Below are 16,689 nucleotides of genomic sequence, written 5' to 3'. Positions count from 1 at the left end.
ATGTTTATCTTTTTTTACTTATTTATTTTTTTACCTTGCTTATCTTTAAGCTACTAGTTTTATAAATCTCTACTGCATCCTGTCCATTGTCTGTGGTTATAATAGCTAATCTCTCACCATTTGGACTAAAGTATAATTGATTACTAACAGATGACTTGAGATTTTGGATAAACGATACTGTTTGATTTTCCATATTCCATATAGATATTTGAATCTACAAAAACATAATTCTTAATTCTACAACATAATGGTAAAGAAAGTGTTGCTCTATTAAATATCAGTAAACAGGGCGTATCAGCGGTGATGGATATAACTTAAAAAAAATATTTTTAGGAGTAAACCGACCCGCGCGTAAAGCCTTGGATCATTTTTCCCGCAAAAGCATTGTTTCTGAGATAATTCATTTTTAAATCAAAGAATCACAGCTTGAATTCAACGGAATAACTACTTTACTTTTACTTTCGTTGATAGTTCTATTTCAATAAACGAAATGATTTCGTACTTTTCACCATTCTTTAATTAATATTGCCTATTGACGTCTTACATTCCTGATCCAGCTGTTATATAAAATTTATTTTTTTCATATTTTTCACGAGACCCTTGCAGCATCTATTAAATTACAAATTCTGGACAACAATACCGTGTTATTTCAGGACTAATTTCAAATTATTTTACCTTTTCAGTGACACCCCGTATGAGCTGCTCTATCTAGTAAAACTGTAAGATTTTCAAAAATCGAAAAATCCGTCTTCTTAAAATTACTTTTAAAATATAATATATTTGTTCTTATTATCTTACTAAATAGAACACAGTTTACACGGTACATCACTGAAAAGGTAAAATATAACTTTAAAATCGGTCTTGAAATAACGCGGTATCATTGTTCCTATTTTTAATTTAATAGGTGCTTCAGGGATCCCGTGAAAAATATGCAGAAAATAAATTTTATACAACATCCGGATCAAGAATGTAAGACGTCAAGAGATAATATTATTTAATAATCGGTGTAATCGTATATGTTCGTGCGTATAACGATACAGAGTGGTAAGAAGTATATAAGCATTCTTTGTTTATTGAAAAAAAAGTGTCACAACTAAAGTGAAAATAAAATAGTTATTCTGTTGAATTCAAGTTCTGATTTTTTGATTTAAAAATTAATTATCTCGGCAACAATATTTTTGCGGAAAAATTGTACAGGACTTTTTGACTCGATTCAACCTCAAAAGTACCTGGTTAAAGTTATATGCATCATCGCTGATATACCCGATACATTGAATATCTTACATTAAAGTCCCCGAAGGTTATAAAACTGTTACTATCAGGAGACCAAGTTACATTTGTTAAGCCATTACTACCTTCTATAAGCCTACATTTCCATTGTAAGCAGGAAAGATAATATACTTGAATAACAGCATTTTTCATATTAGCACATAAAATAAATTCTGAATTTGGAGCCCATTCTAAGCACTGAAATAACATTAATTTGATCATTTATTATTAACTATTTATTAAAATAAAATTAATAAAACTTTTACTTGCCTCTATAATTTCTTTAAAATCCAGACAATATAAATTATTAAATATTTGAGTCTTTATAATCAATTTTTTTTCAAATGCTAAAGCAAAATATTGACCATTTGGGGAGAAACAACATAACTGATTATTTATTCTGTACAGTTCACTCTCCGTCTCCTTATTGGATGTTGACATTTTAATTTTATTACAATAATAACCACATTTATAACAAGCACAATACCAATATCATTTTATTTTCATTTTACAAAAATCAGCTGAGCTAAACAAATAATGTTGGATCTGATCCCCACCAAACCAGTACACCACGCGGGCCCTGGGTCTGGGCCAGTCCAGGGCCTAAGTACTGTTAGTAGTCTTGGGCCCCTAGGAAAATAGACAACAACGGGTGCCACCAGCCAATATACCGGCCATACCGCCAAATATGGCGTTCTAGTTTAGTATATTTTATATACACATAATATACATACATAATTAACTTATGCATAAAGTATACTAAACTAAAACGGCATTTCTGGCAGTGCATGCTGGTGCATGCATGTATAGATTTACATGCACAATTTTTTATTGTGTAAGTAGACGAGACAGACTAACTAGAAGTGCAAGCAACGTGGGTGCAATTCAGTTATTCCGTTATTGAATGTGCGTATTAGCTTATAAGTGTGTGTATGTGAACGCCATATTCGATTAATTCAACTCCAATCCAATGTTTGGAGCTTGTGCGTTATTTACTTGAAGTAAGATCTTAGAGTGACACAATGACACACTTTAGAATATTTAATAGAGCATAATAATAAATTTTAAATTAAATCTTTTTTTAACAGAAATATATCTGAAATGCTACTCGTTTGATTAATTTTGTCCTATATTTATGGGAAATGTCTGCCATCATAGATGACAAAGTGGTTGCTGGAGCAAATTCATTGAATGTTGTTAAAGAAGATCCTATTGTGGCCTTGACAGTTTGTACTATTTTTTTGTTTAACTTTTCTAACATAAATATGTACAAAAATAATAATAGCATAAAAAGCACGAAAATTTATTAATTTTTTCATTATTCAGCTCCATATTTTATTATTAATAAAAATAAAAGAATATTAAATGATAATTACATTATACTTGTTGCAGGAAAAAGTGAATTCCTTATACCTATTTAGGGACCATTATTTTGAAAATCATTGTCTTAAAGATGCTGTAAAAAAAGTTAGCGAAGTTGAAGAAAGGATGAAAGAAACTTTAAACAAATTTGACGAATATAAAGGTTATGAAATTGATGGTTCTAGGGCAATGTATTATTATTTAAAAGGAAAAACTTTTAATGTTATTGAACGATTCAATCCCCAAGCTGAGGAGCTTTTAAGTAAAGCTATAAAACTTGAACCTAGCTTAATTGAAGCTTGGAATGAATTAGGTGAATGCTATTGGAGAAATAATAATATTCAACAGGCGAAAAATTGTTTCATTGGAGCATTGCCACATGTATAAATTTTATATTAGGAGTTAAATATACTGGCTTTGTATATTACTAAAAAAATTAATTTTTAGTTTTTTATAGGGTAGGAATAAAGTTTCATTACGTAACATATCAATGATACTTAGACATGAAAATGCTGAGACCACTGAGCAACGTGTAAAAAACATTCAGGATGGGGTTGAATATGCCAAGGAAGCTGTTAGCCTTGATACTTCTGATGGTACATCATGGCTGATATTAGGAAATGCTTATTTATCTTCCTTTTTTGTAATATCTCAAAACCCTCTTACTTTGCGTCTTTGTATGTCTGCATATAATCAAGCTGTAAGTTTACTAGAATTAAGAGAACTGTAGAACTTTTCTACAGCAGCATAATTTTTATTTTTGTTTTAGGAAAAAGATGTAATAGCTAAGAGTAATCCAGATTTATTTTATAATAAAGCAGTTGTAAGTATTAATAAGATAGTTTGATTGCAAATTGAATTAAAAATATCAATGCAACAAATATATATTTTTTAGTTTAGAGCTAATGGAAAATATTCCATTCTCTGAATTTTTCTTTCAATTAGGCTTTAAAGTACCAGGAAGAGTATAAGTTAGCATTGCACTCATTTGAAAGAGCTATGCAATTAGATCCAACTTGGGAGGGAGTTAAGAACAAAAATGATGAATTACTCAAGTATTTGAAGGATATTCAAAGTTTATTTAGTAGCTACGGAAAATTAAAGGCAAAAAGACTGCACCAAATGCTCAAAGTATTACATTTGTATTTGTTATTTAAAAAAATATGCAATAATTGGTAAGAAATTTAAATTTATAGGCTTTGGATCTTAAACATATGGGTCCATACAAGGGTGGCTCATATACATCTGGTGATAAAACTGTAAAACTAGATCTCACTCCTATTAATAATCTAGTAGTGGGAAATAACACTGAAAAAGTTATATTTGGAAAAGTAGTATGCTGGATTCAAGATTCAGATTGTGTACCCTTGTAGGTAGAAAAAATGTTTTTTCTCGACTAAAATATAAATTTTACTGATTAAAATAGTTATTCAATATTTTAGCGTTTTTTGCATTGTTGATGAGGGAAAAACCTGTATAGTTGTAAGTGTTTATAATTTAGCGAAAGGAAGGGGGGTCACGATAGGAGATTCCGTTGCCATACCGGAGCCATTCGTTAGTCATCATAGTTTTTCTTACGTGGATAATGTAAGTAAATCATTTCTTATTAATAAATGGATATAGTTTTCAAACAATAATTTATGTCATTTTATTTCTAGACATTTGACTTTAAATCGATACGCGTTGAAACTCCTGTAATTCTTGTGGTGAATGGAAAGAAATTAGGGCTAGAGCAGCAAGCTTGTCCAAAATTACAAACATTAAAAAAAGCGAATTGAATATACAATTGTAATACTCTATCAATTTTTATTTGATGCACTGATCTTTATCATAATTCAAGCTTTTCTTGTTAAATACCAATTTTTAGACTAGTTAGATAATCTCAGTGATTTGTTTTTAATTAAAATCTCTTTAATACTGTACAGTAAATATTATGTGCATCTATTTCAAAAAGCAGCAATCTGTTTTTTCACCCTGTCTCTCATAAATGATTACTCTTTTAAAAAAAATGAATAAAAATTTTTATTGAAAGATAAATGTTTTTACATGTAATAAAACAGCAAGTATATGTATATATATATATATATATATGGGGTAAGCTTTTTAAATATATCACGCAAATATCTCTGAAAATTTCAATTCTAGAAAAGATGTTACAAACAAAAGTTGTTTGATTTTGGGGAAGACATAAGATGGTAACATTAATATATGACCTTGCAGTCATTTGAAGATAAACCGAAGGTCGTCTTGAGTTTTTTAAGTGGAGCCTTCTGTTTTTTATTGAACATTTTTGTAGCTTATCTTAGAAGTTTTTAAAACACTAATGATTTATAAAACTCCATCCAGCTGTTTGCAAGATATTAAAATTTGAAATTGTACTACGTAATAGTTTTAATAAAGTAGTACGCGGGACCATACGCATAATCGCTCACTTACTCATAATTTCAAATCCAAATATCTTATAAACAACTAGATGGAATGAAAAAAAAAGGGTTTTGAAAGCTTTTTAGATAAGTTACAATAACATGTTATCAAACCTTTAAGGATATCATTCAAAAAATTCAAAGTGATCTTCGTTTTACCTGCAAATGACCTTTCAAAGTCAAATTAATGGCATAGTCTCATGTCCCCTTCAAAATCAAACAATTTCTGTTTGTTATATTTTTTCTATATCTTATTTTCTTTATAAGATAATTAAAAGTATATATTAGACTAGAATGGCCCATACACACATTTTTTTGGTATATGTATATATGTTATTTATTGGTTCAAAACCCCCTCATCTAAACACATCACTGACCAAATTGGTTTAACATGAAGTAACACACGGCAAGTAGGGTGGAGTGTCACTATTGCCATTGTTTGTACCGATTTTTTTTGCAAATCCATGTGTTCCGCGTACAATCCTTACGTCCTATCAGGTTCTATGTCCACGCGTCCAATCACCAGCGGTAGGTTAAGTAGTTTGGTTTGTGATACAGAATACACATAAGTATAAAAAGATATTTTATCTTTATTATATCTTCTTATTTATATTTATACTCCGTTGAATCAGGTGATCATAAAATATATAAAGAAATTGTATATCTATTAGTATACCTAACACAGAGTAATAAAGTAAAAGATAAAACAACGGGCTTGGGGTTGAGGTCGTTGGAGATGAAAAATAAATTAGTTATAAGACAGAGTATAAGAGAGAAGGCGTTTTTTCACACTAATCACCGATCAGATCAAATAGAAAGAAAGAAGGAAAGAGAGAGAGAGAGAGAGAGAGAGACATACACACTGTGGGAAATTGAATCGTTGCTTTGTCTGCTATAGTATAGTATAGAAATTTTGTAAGTAATATGCGAAGTGAAGTTAACTGAAAAGTCGGCGGACGGAGTCGACGGATCAATTTCCCATAGAATTCCCACAGTGTAGTGATTTACAATATATTTATAAGTATAAGGGTCTGTTTCACCAACTATAAAAATACTCATTTTGCCATATGGAATTGCCAATTTTTTCAGAAATTCGTATGCTAATTGCTAATGTACTACAGCAAAGTTGGCAATCCTACATAGCAAATTGAGCGTTTTGGGAACTGGAAAGAGACCCTAAAGAAAGAAACAGGATTGGTTCGCGCGAAAGAGAGAGACGAATAGAGTTGAAGGCGTTAGGAAACAACACACATACATACGAATGTAGAGTAATACCAACTCGTAACGTAAAGGCACAAGAAAGAAGGAGAAAAGAAGAAAGAGAAGGTTTGTATGATAGAGAGGAGCGGGAGGGCGGACTCTCCGCATTTCAGCTGCTCTGCTCTTCTGTCCTAGCTGTCTACGTCGGTACTGTTCGGTACACACTCAACCGTTCTAGCAGCTATGCGCCACGCTGTCGTGGAGTTGTTCCTGTTGTTAGTAGCTAGCTAGTGGGAATCCGGGGAGGTCTCGGGTCACGGTAATTCCGACCACGAGAGGACAGGGCTCGGCGAAGATGACCATAATAGTCTTTCTAATCGACACGTCGGCCTCCATGAATCAGAGGGCTTATTTGGGCGGCCGCCCAACGCTGCTGGACGTGGCCAAGGGAGCCGTGGAGACTTTCGTCAAGGTACGCTAAGCACCAGGTATCCAAGAGCTCCCGGTACCTCCGATTTTGCTTACATTTCTTTTGCTTTACCAGGTGAGACAGAGGTCGCCGGAGAGCCGAGGTGATCGGTATATGCTCCTAACCTTCGAAGACCCACCACAGAATATTAAGGTAAGTTCGTGAAGAATCTTCTTCTAGAGTAAATCCTCCAGCTGCTCTGAAAACGCTCAAGTGTTTGCTCTTTCTCGACTTCGTTTGGTTTATTTCGGATTAGATGTTTTATCCATGACAGTCCTGAATTTTGAAGGACCTTTGATATGATGAAAGAAAATATTTGACGAAGGATAATCTGCTTTTTATTAACGGATACATTTACTCCGTATTCGGCATCCTAAGAGGAGTGCAGGCTGGGTAATCTTTGAATTGTAGTGGGGAATACGCGAAACGACTTCAGCGCTTTGCCATATGAAATTTCGCGCCACTACCTGAATGACTACAACAAAATATTCTTTCATTATTTCGTACAAGATTGAAAACATTTTATTTGATAATTAATTACTAATTTAAAATCTAAAGCTTTATTTTTAAATATTTAATTCTTTATAACATAATTAAAAAATTTTTTTATAGGCTGGCTGGAAGGAAAATTTGGCTACGTTTATGAATGAATTGAAAAACCTACAATGTGTTGGTTTGACTACTTTAGGAGCAGCTCTAAAACATGCATTAGATGTCCTGAATATCAATCGAATGCAAACTGGTATAGACACATATGGACAGGGGAGATGCCCATTTTATTTGGAGCCTTCAGTGATAGTGGTGATTACAGATGGAGGCAAATATACAACTACTAGTGGAATACATTCAGATGTAAGAAATATATTTTTTTACATGTTATCATTACTTAGTACTCAAAAGCAAAAAATTATCATTAATTGTTGTTATTATTGTAGTTTACATTACCTATGCATTCTTTGATACCTGGTTCTGAATTGACAAAAGAGCCATTTAGATGGGATCAAAGATTATTTTCCTTGGTCTTAAGGCTTTCAGGAACACCAGCTATCGAAAGGGATACTGGCTTAGTAGCAAGTGACTCTTCACCTATTGATGCTATGTGTGAAGTAACAGGAGGTGCAGATTTCAATTTTTTCATATCAAGAGATTACTTTAAATATTTATTAAACTATTAAATATGATTTTCAGGACGTTCGTATTGTATTACATCTCACAGAATGATGATGCAGTGCATAGATTCTTTAGTGCAAAAAGTTCAATCTGGTGTGGTGATAAATTTTGAGAAAATTGGTCCAGATCCTCCACCTTTGACAAATGAACTAACACATCAGGATGATGATGAGAATGAAGAGGATAGTAACACCAACAATGGTCCTCGAGCACAATACCCATCTAATACTATAGGATTGGGAAATACAGCTTGGCATTCATGTAGACGATTGATCTATGTTCCAAGGTCAGCTCAGAAAGGTTTTGCTGTTGGATTTTGGCCCATTCCAGAGAGTTTTTGGCCAGATTTGAATGCTAGTTCACTACCTCCAAGGTCAGCTCACCCAAATGTGAAATTCACTTGCACTAATCAGGAGCCAATGGTTATAGAGAATCTGCCCTTTGATAAGTACGAATTAGAACCAAGTCCTTTAACCCAGTATATTCTCGCCAGAAAACAGCCAACAATTTGCTGGCAAGTGTTTGTAGCTAATTCTTACAAATCTAGTGAAGTTGGCCATCCTTTTGGTTACTTGAAAGCTAGTACAAATTTAACTTGTGTAAATCTCTTTGTCATGCCTTATAACTATCCTGTGTTATTGCCTTTACTTGAAGAATTATTTAAAGTGCATAGGCTGAAGCCTACAATCGAGTGGAGGACTCAATTTCAGAATTACATAAGAACCATGCCTACTTATTATGCTGTTGTAAGTATAATGTAAAAAAAGCATGTAATATAATTAATTTGTAATTAACAAATTTTTGAGTATCTTTAAATTTTAGTCTTTACGAAGAGCTTTAACAAGAATGGGTGCTCCAGCCCCACTCGCTCAAACTCTCGTTCCGGACAACATGGATAATTCCTTATCTTATAGTGTATTAAACTATTTGAAGAGATTGAAAAACCAAGCGAAGTTGGAGTTTGATCGACTTTGTTATGAAGTCAGTTCGAAGCAAGCAATATCCAATATGTCAAAAAATATGGCTAATGGTGGTAGTACAACTGTTACTGAAGGAGTTAGAGTTATTCCTCGAACACCATTAAAAAAAGACTTAGTAAGATTTATAAAAATTTATAAAAATTTCACTTATTCGATTCGTTAATATGATGTAGTCTTTTCTTCAGGTATCGCATCCTCTGCTACAAGAAAAATTTACCGGACTCAGAGACCAATTAAACGAGTTTGGTGGATTTGTGGTTGGGTTGGTGAGAAATCAACAGCAACAAAGAGGAGCTCAAAGCTATAGAAATGCTTTCGATATACCGAGAAAAGCATTGTTGGATCAAGTAGTTAGAATGCGAGCTAACTTCTTGCAGCCTGGTTTACTACACACTAAATTACTTGATGATGATTATGCTCATTCAATGCCAGTTGCCCAAATGGGTAATTATCAGGAATACCTAAAACGAATGACGCCGCCTCTAAGAGAAATTGAGAGTGTTCCCGTGAGGCAGCATATGTTTGGTAAGTTTTTGTTTTATAATTGTTATTGGAATATTAATTTTTTTTTTACTAATTGACTGTCTTTGTCATAGGTAATCCATTTAAGATTGATAAAAGAATGATGGTCGATGAAGCTGATATCGATATGGTAGGAGCAACTTCATCAACTTCTAAGGGTGGTTTAAAGAGGTCAATTCCTCCTTCGGATGGTGGAGGAGGACCAAGTTCATTGAGGCCACCACCAAACAAAAGGAAACCAGGTCCTATTCCTAAAGATGTAATCGTTAGAAGACCATCTTATTCTCCAGTCAGTTCACCGTCGAGCTCTCCAATTCCTTGGATGGAAGAAAAACCTTCTGTATTTTCAGCATCAGAGACTGCTCCAAGTTTAATCATCTCTTCCAATCCTCCTTTAGTTAACTCTTCTGAAAAACTCGTAAATGGTTTATCAGAAATGCCGAATATAGCTGTATTTGAACCAATTCCTGTGGAAAATAATCACATGGATGCTTCACTAACGCCAACGCCAATTATTAATAATATTGATAATGCCAAGATTGAAGTTAAAAGCGAAAAAATAGATGACATTAAAGAGGAGATAAATAGATTGCCAGTTAACGACTTTGTAGAGAATAACGTAAAAAATGAATGCATGGAGGAGAGCTTAACTAATCATATTGAGGAGAAACGAGAGACTGTACAAGAAAAGGAAAAGATACTGACGAAAAAAGAATTAGATGATATCAGAAAACATAATTTGTCTGTTAGGGAACTTGTTTATAAGGAAGTCAGGAGAAAAGGCACAAGTAAGCATTTGATATTTTTTCTTTGAGATTAGTTAATGTTAATTCTCTCATATTTTTTAGACTATGCAACGCTATTTTCACATTTATACCAAATTCAAGGGACTTTGGACATAAGACTTGCATTCGTTAAGGATGTGGTAAATGAATCGCTGCGATTCAAAAGAAGAAATTTGGCGACTTTACTCGAAGAATATCTGAAGACTGTACAGCAGGACGGTTGTTGGATCATGAATCATAAGATAAACCATAATGGTGCCACGAAAATTAGCTAAAACAATTTTCAAATGACGTGTTTTCACTAAGCGATTAATAAGCTATGAAAATTAGCAATGATAATAACTACCAAGTTTTTATTTCGCAATAGACGAGAGGAACTTGTATATAAGATTAGTCAAGAATGAGTTAACATTTTCAAATTATAATATTCCATAAGTTGTACATGTGGTTGTGGAAAGTGTATATTGCAGTTTTACAAAGTGGTCGTTATCAACTGAAGAAGAAACTTATCATTTATCGATATTTTTCACCGTCATTATCGAGACTCAGTTGGTAGAAAAAAATCACATTAGGTGGAAAATAATCGATGGCCAATTATCTAATTCTATCTACTTTTGCGGGTAAGCCTTAGTTTTGCAAGAAAAATGATTTCATGTTTCAAATTTGATTGGTTAAATAAAATTGTCTGCTCGCATTAATGGTAATTGGATAGGTTCCAGAATTGAAAATGAATCTCGCATGCCTATTTACAGATTGTATAGCAAAGTTGATCAAAATGTAATTTTATTTTTCATGGCAAAATTCAATAATTTCTAGTATTTAATATTGAAAATTAATTCTTATTTGCCAAATGGCCTTGTTACTTTCGGTATATTACTGTTATATTTTAGAAATAATTGGAGTATTGTAACGTTTGTAAGTTCTTTCACAACTAGTGAGAAAACTTCAATAAAGTTGTACAATTCTTGAATGCAGGCATTCAAAATAACATCTTAGATGGGCTAAAATGTAAAAGAAGTGATCCATTAAAATCAAGAAATAAATTTCGACTAAAAAGAATTCTACCAACTGTGTGTATATGTATGTATGTATATATAATGTCTGGAAATTCATATCAAATTAAAATGAATTCGGAGCTTAGTGATTCTTGGCGTTATTTGATTTTAAGTTTAAATGGATTAAATTGTAACGCAATACTGTAAACCATTGTTTATTGGTGAGTCTGTTGACAATTATTCGGGTCTTTTTCTGATTCTGACCATCATTGTCAGCACATTTTATAATTATAAAGGAGTAATATTTGGAATTTTATCATGTATTTTACTAAATTAAAATGTTATAAAATTAAAAGCGTGATAAATTTTTGCACCATGATTTAGTGGATTTACAGTATTATTTCTTTCTGCGTGTGCAGCAGAAAGAAATATCATTTTATAGAATTAAAAAGCACGATAGTTTAAGGAGGGATACCATGAAAACAGTCAAATTTTAGATAGTTCTTCAGAATTCTTTTGAAACATTGAAGAATATATATAAGGTCTGTTCTCGTTGCCTTCACTTTTTACACTTTGTGCACTTTTTAGGATATCAACTTATACAATGGACAAAGACAGAAATACGGAAAGTGTAGAAAGTGTTAAAAGTGTAGGCCAACAAGAACAGACCTATATATATATATATATGAATTTATTTAAACCTTAACGAGATCGTTCATATCGACGTAACAGAGCTAAATTTAAAAATACATGACTACGATACGACTTTATTTAATGGTCGATTTGAAACTTATTTACCATTTTAGTGAATTTACGAGCTGTTCTTTCTGGTAAGATAATAACATTTATGTGAGCAAAAAAAGAAACAACATCCTTTTAATATTGTCTCTTTAACAATCATATTTTTTTTAAGTTTTTCGACAATCTGACTATTTTAATAAATTAAGCAGTTTCTCAATGTCACTTAAATTATATAATGAGTTTTAAATCTGCGTCAAATAATGCCCTAACATTGACACGCGTTTTCGAATATTGCTCTGTAATAACTGTATGAAGGGTCCCGCTATAGGAATCATTATATTTTAAACTTCAGAGTTTTTCTGTTTTTTATTTTTTTTAAGTTTGGCCAGTAATTTTTGAATTACTAAAAGTTTTTCATGTCACTCGACTATTGAAATTATAATTTATTACAAAATCGTTTAAGAAATTAGTTTATTGTACTAAATTTCTAAGAATATACATTAATAATTAGAATGTATTATTTAAACTTTAGAGAATGCTTTTTTTATTTTAAATCACTGGAGAGAATGGAATTTCATACTTTTGTTGAAAGCAGCGCGAAAATATTTAGTTTAAAATTTTTTGTCATTGGTTGCATTCAGGTAACTAAGCGTCGAGTAAAATATGTATTATGATTGGTTAACTTCGCTAATTTGTTTCAATGCTTAGTAAACGCTGAATGGCACTAAACATAAATATTTAGTAATTTTTTATTCTTGAAAAGCATTTTAATACTTTGCACTCTGCTGTTCCCTCTGAAGGGATATAATATTTTCTGTATGATAACAGCAGAGTGCAAAAGGTTAACAATGTAATTAAAAAAAATCCTGCAAGTTTTAAAATTAGATAACAATTGTTATGGAAAATAGACAGTAAATTAGAAATTGTGAGAAAAAAATAAAATATATACATAATTGAAAAGGTAAATAACAAATTCTTAAAGTTTAAACAGTTCATCCGCGGATTCTTCAATGTAGATAGTTGAATCGTACAATTTGGCTGTTGATTGTGGTTTTCCCCATTAATTATCCACAAAATGCAAGAATCATTTAAGGTAGTATTAACATAGAAACTCAAAGAACTTTTAAACCCGAGTTTACGATATATTAATGCCAGTAAAACCAATTATTGGTAGCGTGGGATCATATAATGTCATAAAAGGATAATAAATTAAAAACTTGAAAGTTCTTGCTTATCGTTTCAGAGCTACTCCTTAATAGGCTGTGAATCAATTATCCACAGAATTCACGTACATTTGCATTCCGTTTCCTTCATCCATTTAGGTAAATTAAGTTGTTACCTGGTTAGTATTGTCTGAAGTGCCAAGCATATTGTTTACCTTTACGGAGGTTTATAGTACTTTTGGCTGTTAAGAGTTTATATACTATGTATATAATTTATAAATCGCGCTAAAAATTGTCTATTATTTTATAATTTTGAAACTGCATTCAAAAATTTCATCAATATTAATGATTTATTATTTAATATTTTATTTTAATTAAAAGAATGCAAGTCATACGAGTTTTCTTACAAGGTAATCGAAAGATATTGGGAGATTGCAATTGACATTTATATTTTTTCATTTCGTATACGACGAAATTAGTCCACAATATTGAAACAATATTTAGTTTCTTGATCTCCCACTTCCATGAAGATATGTTATTATTTAAATCGACAAAATTAGTAATAAAAGTCCGCAATAACTTTAGCTATAATGTTAAATCAAGTTTTTCCTCTGAATGTCAAACAATCGATCTTGCTATGAATAACCGAAGGAATTGGAATTCGGCTGAACAGCATTAATTTCATCCAAATTTATCTCAAATCGATCAAAGTAGTCTATAGTATTTTTATAAACCAAAACGTCGTTATTGTTGATATTGCTTATTTTCATCGAGAGGTTGGGAATATAAAATAATAAGGGCTATAATCGTTAATGGTGGTTACAACGACATCTGTTTGACCAACGGCTCGTTCTTGCTGTAATATAATTATCGCGGACTTCTTATTTCTTTCTTCTGCTCATAGTCTTACTTACGGACCTTACGGTTGTTAAAACATGGTTCAATATAAACTTATTTAAGCGCATCTCTTATCAGCAAATATGTTTGTTTGTACTTACTGCTTTTCTTATAGAGTCAACTTATACTTAGAAATAAATATATAAATATAACAATAATTTAAATTTAAATCGAAAGATTTATATATTGTAAAGGTAAACGCTTATTGGCTCTACAGAAAATAAACGATACTATTTACATACACATCTATAAATAAATTGTTGATAAAAGATTTTAATGAGGATATCCAGCATGGCAGTTTTTATCAGAAAATCTCTTTTAATGTTGTTAAATTTTTTTATAGTATATATATATATAAAATTGGTTATTAAAGTTTTTATCTGTTGATATTATCTGTATTATATAAGATATAACTTCTGAATAAGAGTCAAGCTCTCTCATTTACTATCTTATATATATAATAAGCGCAATTATTTGAAAACCATGAAGAAAAGTAAAACAATGATTCACGACCTTTTTTTGATTAAACGTTACGTCGGGTACCTGCGATGAATTCTCCTATTTACGTGTCACATATCTGATTCTGACGTCTGTTCAAACAAGGATTTTAATCAATGTCCTAAACTTCCCTCCTAAATCATTCTTTAATATATTGCACATACCACTAGTAATAGGAAACTTTTCTATCCAGCTTGGTTTCACCTATCCATGGTTTTCAGCTTGACATTTATTCAGAAAATACCTTGTATAACGGAAAATGTATTTATTGTATATATTAGTATACATATATACCAAATATACATACACATTATTTACTATAAATAAAAGAAATTGAAATTATTACTTAATTTTCATGTTTATACATTGGATTAAATTGTAAATAAATTCTGTACAAAATATATCCACTTTTAGTGCCGAATATTTATTTCTATTATCATATATATCACAAGAAAATAAATTAATATAATTTATGGAATATACAAAAGCACAAATTCATGCTGTGAGAACTTATATTAAGAATATTCCCAATTTTTATTTTGTTGAAGAATATATAAGGATCAGGAATACTTTATTATACAAAGTAAATTCAAAAGCCTAATTACAAACAGAAATTGACACTTCACTAGATTTAATATTTTTAAAGGTTTTATAGTTCTGTATGTTCATAATGTTGTGCTTTTAAGTCATTTGGGTGAATAAAAAGTCCTTCCATGGATTGCCATTGAATGTGGGGACTGCTAGGAGAGTATTCACCAACAACTTCTACTTGTCCATAAATGGGACTGCCATAAGTTTTCCCACTAACAGCTAGATATCTGTGAAAGTTTCTTTTCAATAAAATGCATTTCTTCAAATTTATTAAAATACATACGTTTCAGTATCCATGTGTTTCAGCATAACTGGTTTTTCTCGTTCCCAAAAATCAGATTGGCAAACTAGCATCCAGTTGTCACCGGTATCGCCTTCTCCTTTTGAGTCACCATATGCAGATACCTCCTGTTTCCCACTGAGTGGTGAACTTACATGGTGAGAATGAAGATTTTTATTTGTTGCTGTATGCTCAAATCTAATAATATCTCCACAATTTATTGGTTTTCTAAAAAAATTGTTATCAGTGACTACTCAAAGCAATTTCTAGGTAGTAAGGTTGTAACATACCCTCTGACACATTCTTTTCCATATTCAGCTTTTATGAGCCAATACGAATTTCCATCCTCTTTGGTATCTATTCCAGTTACAGATTGCTGACCACTACCACTTCCATATTTTATATCATGAGAATGTAACCGGACATTGTAGTCAACATTCATTAATTTTAATACTGAGCCACAAGTCACATATCTAGTTCCCTTACCTATCAGTAAAATATAGAAAAATTTAATTAATAAATTATAATAAAATATTTCACCAGTTGCTAAGAAAAATCATTTTACCTTGTACAGAATGTGTGCTAGATAAAAATATAACTAAAACTGTTAATAACGTATAATTCACCAAATTTGTGGTAACCATTTTATAATAAATAATGTAAACAGAATAATAAAAAAACCATGTAGGAGTTTTGAATTTTATACGTGAAAATTTATATATAGGTTATGTTATGACTTGTTGTCAGTATCGAAGTGACGACAACAATGTAATTGTATAGGAAACAGAAAAGGATAGAATGTTATACGATATACCTCCCATCTGTCAGCGTGTTGTTCTCCTATTGGTAGTTTTAGAATCAAAAGCAGTTTATTTTCTTTATATCTAAAAAATGTAAGAGGAAATTTGAAAGGAATAGAGTTTTAAGTATGAAAATATGTTTGCTTTTCTCTTGTAGATCCTGGTTTATTAAATACTTTACAAAATAGTTGATTTTCTCTTAAACTATTTACTTAATACAATTAACCTATTGAGCAATAAATTTTTATTTTGATAAGAATATATTTTTTGATTGATGTGACAAAGAACATACAATTTATTAAAATATAAAAGCAATATTTATAATCATTGCATTTGATAATTATTAAATATGTTGGTGCATAATATTCATTATCAAACTATTAAAATCAATGATTCATTATACATTAAATTACATCTTATTTGTTCCCTCTTATTTTAATATTTATATATAATACGTGAATTAATATAATAAAATATTGATCTAAATATTAAATAACATATAGCTTACATATATATTCATATGGAATAATGATTTTCTTATTAA

The 16,689-nt window shown here is 31.1% G+C and overlaps 4 protein-coding genes across 7 annotated transcripts; 2 read left to right on the top strand and 2 right to left on the bottom strand.

Moving 5' to 3' along the window:
• Positions 1 to 22: 22 nt before the first annotated feature.
• Positions 23 to 1,726, bottom strand: LOC136785778 (WD repeat-containing protein WRAP73-like). The gene is made up of 3 exons (XM_066747036.1): positions 1,540 to 1,726; positions 1,285 to 1,467; positions 23 to 214 (listed from the first exon to the last, which is right to left on the bottom strand). Exons 1-3 carry the CDS (start codon positions 1,708 to 1,710, stop codon positions 23 to 25), a joined length of 546 nt encoding a protein of 181 aa, XP_066603133.1. The 5' UTR covers positions 1,711 to 1,726.
• Positions 1,727 to 2,132: 406 nt separating this feature from the next.
• Positions 2,133 to 4,609, top strand: LOC136785775 (tetratricopeptide repeat protein 5-like). 2 transcript variants are annotated; one of them, XM_066747030.1, is made up of 9 exons: positions 2,133 to 2,270; positions 2,358 to 2,495; positions 2,662 to 3,012; positions 3,089 to 3,331; positions 3,401 to 3,454; positions 3,577 to 3,762; positions 3,828 to 4,000; positions 4,074 to 4,218; positions 4,290 to 4,609. In XM_066747030.1, exons 2-9 carry the CDS (start codon positions 2,412 to 2,414, stop codon positions 4,407 to 4,409), a joined length of 1,356 nt encoding a protein of 451 aa, XP_066603127.1. In that variant the 5' UTR covers positions 2,133 to 2,270; positions 2,358 to 2,411; the 3' UTR covers positions 4,410 to 4,609. The 2 variants fall into 2 exon arrangements, with proteins under 2 accessions (XP_066603127.1, XP_066603128.1); XM_066747031.1 differs by lacking the exon at positions 4,290 to 4,609 and having other exon boundaries at positions 4,058 to 4,194.
• A 1,595-nt stretch (positions 4,610 to 6,204) lies between these two features.
• Positions 6,205 to 11,320, top strand: IntS6 (integrator complex subunit 6). 3 transcript variants are annotated; one of them, XM_066746971.1, is made up of 10 exons: positions 6,205 to 6,380; positions 6,450 to 6,726; positions 6,799 to 6,876; positions 7,336 to 7,575; positions 7,659 to 7,839; positions 7,912 to 8,639; positions 8,716 to 8,988; positions 9,047 to 9,398; positions 9,470 to 10,183; positions 10,244 to 11,320. In XM_066746971.1, exons 2-10 carry the CDS (start codon positions 6,610 to 6,612, stop codon positions 10,453 to 10,455), a joined length of 2,895 nt encoding a protein of 964 aa, XP_066603068.1. In that variant the 5' UTR covers positions 6,205 to 6,380; positions 6,450 to 6,609; the 3' UTR covers positions 10,456 to 11,320. The 3 variants fall into 3 exon arrangements, with proteins under 3 accessions (XP_066603068.1, XP_066603070.1, XP_066603069.1); XM_066746973.1 differs by having other exon boundaries at positions 6,207 to 6,380; positions 9,059 to 9,398; XM_066746972.1 differs by lacking the exon at positions 6,205 to 6,380 and having other exon boundaries at positions 6,413 to 6,726.
• Positions 11,321 to 14,968: 3,648 nt separating this feature from the next.
• On the bottom strand, positions 14,969 to 16,121 carry LOC136785737 (stromal cell-derived factor 2). The gene is made up of 4 exons (XM_066746974.1): positions 15,911 to 16,121; positions 15,636 to 15,831; positions 15,349 to 15,573; positions 14,969 to 15,292 (listed from the first exon to the last, which is right to left on the bottom strand). The coding sequence occupies exons 1-4, from the start codon at positions 15,987 to 15,989 to the stop codon at positions 15,124 to 15,126; spliced, it is 669 nt and encodes a 222-aa protein (XP_066603071.1). The 5' UTR covers positions 15,990 to 16,121; the 3' UTR covers positions 14,969 to 15,123.
• Positions 16,122 to 16,689: the final 568 nt, after the last annotated feature.

Source organism: Prorops nasuta, unplaced genomic scaffold (assembly GCF_024137725.1).
Source record: "Prorops nasuta isolate Cenicafe-Biocafe unplaced genomic scaffold, Cenicafe_Pnas_1.2 PNAS00003, whole genome shotgun sequence".
Taxonomy (NCBI): Eukaryota; Metazoa; Arthropoda; class Insecta; order Hymenoptera; family Bethylidae; genus Prorops; species Prorops nasuta.
This window is presented reverse-complemented; position numbering and strand designations above follow the sequence as displayed.

Excerpts from the sequence above, each read along its gene's own strand:
- LOC136785778 (XM_066747036.1), bottom strand. The coding sequence starts at position 1,710 with ATGTCAACATCCAATAAGGAGACGGAGAGTGAACTGTACAGAATAAAT. Across the intron at positions 1,468-1,539 it reads ATTTTAAAGAAATTATAGAG|TGCTTAGAATGGGCTCCAAA; the intron begins GCAAGTAAAAGT and ends ATGTTATTTCAG. Across the intron at positions 215-1,284 it reads TAACCTTCGGGGACTTTAAT|ATTCAAATATCTATATGGAA; the intron begins GTAAGATATTCA and ends ATGTTTTTGTAG.
- LOC136785775 (XM_066747030.1), top strand. The coding sequence starts at position 2,412 with ATGTCTGCCATCATAGATGACAAAGTGGTTGCTGGAGCAAATTCATTG. Across the intron at positions 3,332-3,400 it reads TGTCTGCATATAATCAAGCT|GAAAAAGATGTAATAGCTAA; the intron begins GTAAGTTTACTA and ends TTTTTGTTTTAG. Across the intron at positions 3,763-3,827 it reads GACTGCACCAAATGCTCAAA|GCTTTGGATCTTAAACATAT; the intron begins GTATTACATTTG and ends TTAAATTTATAG.
- IntS6 (XM_066746971.1), top strand. The coding sequence starts at position 6,610 with ATGACCATAATAGTCTTTCTAATCGACACGTCGGCCTCCATGAATCAG. Across the intron at positions 6,877-7,335 it reads ACCCACCACAGAATATTAAG|GCTGGCTGGAAGGAAAATTT; the intron begins GTAAGTTCGTGA and ends ATTTTTTTATAG. Across the intron at positions 10,184-10,243 it reads AGTCAGGAGAAAAGGCACAA|ACTATGCAACGCTATTTTCA; the intron begins GTAAGCATTTGA and ends CATATTTTTTAG.
- LOC136785737 (XM_066746974.1), bottom strand. The coding sequence starts at position 15,989 with ATGGTTACCACAAATTTGGTGAATTATACGTTATTAACAGTTTTAGTT. Across the intron at positions 15,574-15,635 it reads GGAAAAGAATGTGTCAGAGG|AAAACCAATAAATTGTGGAG; the intron begins GTATGTTACAAC and ends CAATTTTTTTAG. Across the intron at positions 15,293-15,348 it reads AAACACATGGATACTGAAAC|ATATCTAGCTGTTAGTGGGA; the intron begins GTATGTATTTTA and ends AAACTTTCACAG.